Source organism: Buceros rhinoceros, unplaced genomic scaffold (genome assembly GCF_000710305.1).
Source record: "Buceros rhinoceros silvestris isolate BGI_N320 unplaced genomic scaffold, ASM71030v1 scaffold5095, whole genome shotgun sequence".
NCBI lineage: Eukaryota > Metazoa > Chordata > Aves > Bucerotiformes > Bucerotidae > Buceros > Buceros rhinoceros.
In genome coordinates, this window is record NW_010412165.1 from 27,512 (window position 1) to 29,026 (window position 1,515).

Consider the following 1,515-nt stretch of genomic DNA (forward strand, 5'->3'; position numbering starts at 1 on the left):
TCGGAACGTTTTCTGCTTGCTGCTATCAGACACCTCCACAACTTTGATCATAAAGTCACTGTAGACCACAACAGCACAGAGATAAAAGTATTAACACTGGTATTAACAATGACACACTGTGCTTTTTTGACAATACAAACTAGGCACTAACTCTCTTTTGGGGAGGTTATGGCTCTCAACAATGTTTGATCTAAGGGAAAATGGGAATCTTGGGGATTACCACAATAGGAGCAAGCCCAAACTAGTTTAATCAGAAAATAATTTTTGTTCATGTCTAAGTTCATAAACACGGTTGCTCTTTGAAGAGGATATGATGTACACACAGACCATAAATATTCTATATATATTGTAATAAAAACCTCTGCTTAGATACCAGAGAGCTGACTTAAGAACTATCTTTTGAATGGGACCAATACTTCTAATTATTTGTTCATGTGGTTTTCAAAATAAGATAAAATAAGTAGTTGACTTGGTGACCTTTTCAACAGGATCTTTGAGACCATTTAGGGTATGAGACACACAAACAGATTTTTTACAGCTTTATTCCCTCCTCTACAATGACAGACACTACTGTAGTTTAATTCAGTGTGTCAAGCCAAAGCGCTCCTGGGACGAGCTTTCAGGGCTCTCATACTTCACTGCAACACCCTCAGAGAGGAATTTAACTTCAGGACCCAGTTCTATAGGATTAACCATTACTTTAACCATATTCAGAAACTCAACCGCCATTCTGGCAGCCACCTAATACTAACCCAACACAAGGAAGTCCATAAGCTACACTGTGAGACAACTAACATTATGTTAGCACTCTCAAACAGTGCAAGACTACTCTAAAGAAAACAACACCAGGCAATACGGTATTTTCTGTTTATTTAAGAAGCCACACAACTATCTGCAAATAGTTCATGTGAACTTTGGCAGCCAGTTGGATGTTAAACACATATTTCAAAAAAATGGAGAAAACTAGGACAACTAAAAGCAATTCCTCTTAGCTGCATTCCTTCACTTCATGGCTGTCACCTCCTTCTTCACCACCTCACAGAGGACCTCATCGAGGACTGGCCTCAGAGTCTTACACTTTTTCCTCATGGGAAAGCCCGGGCTGCAGAAGTACTGCGTTTTTGTAAGACTTTTAGAAACAGAAAAGAGTTTCCCGTCTGCCTAATCTCCCTAATCAAAGTCAGATCCTAGGGCAGAGCTGTTCCCTCAGAAACAAGCACTGGCAAAGAGCCCAAACTCCTGATCCCTGTCAGATTTAGAGTCGTTCCTGCCCCCAGCTGTCCAGCCTCCCAGCTCTGGTGGAGCTGGCGTGTCTGCTCCTCAGCTGCCGGAGCTCAAGCCAGCACATTCACCCAAATTCCTTTCTAAGGAGAAACTCCTGGCACTTAAAGGAGCTGGAGAGCAGATGCAACAGAATCACACAGACTCACAGACTTCGGAGGGCATGGGTGCTGGAAGGGACATCCGGGGATCACCCAGTCGAACCGTCCCTGCTACACACAGGTCACCCCACAC

At 43.0% G+C, this 1,515-nt stretch overlaps 1 protein-coding gene across 1 annotated transcript in view; it reads right to left on the reverse strand.

Moving 5' to 3' along the window:
• Nucleotides 1–1,515, reverse strand: part of WDHD1 (WD repeat and HMG-box DNA binding protein 1) — a 27,659-nt gene that overhangs the window by 21,153 nt on the left and 4,991 nt on the right. The window contains exon 4 of the mRNA XM_010136279.1: nt 2–58. Within this exon, the coding sequence (XP_010134581.1) occupies nt 2–58 (57 nt within the window). The remainder of the gene's footprint in view (nt 1; nt 59–1,515) is intronic.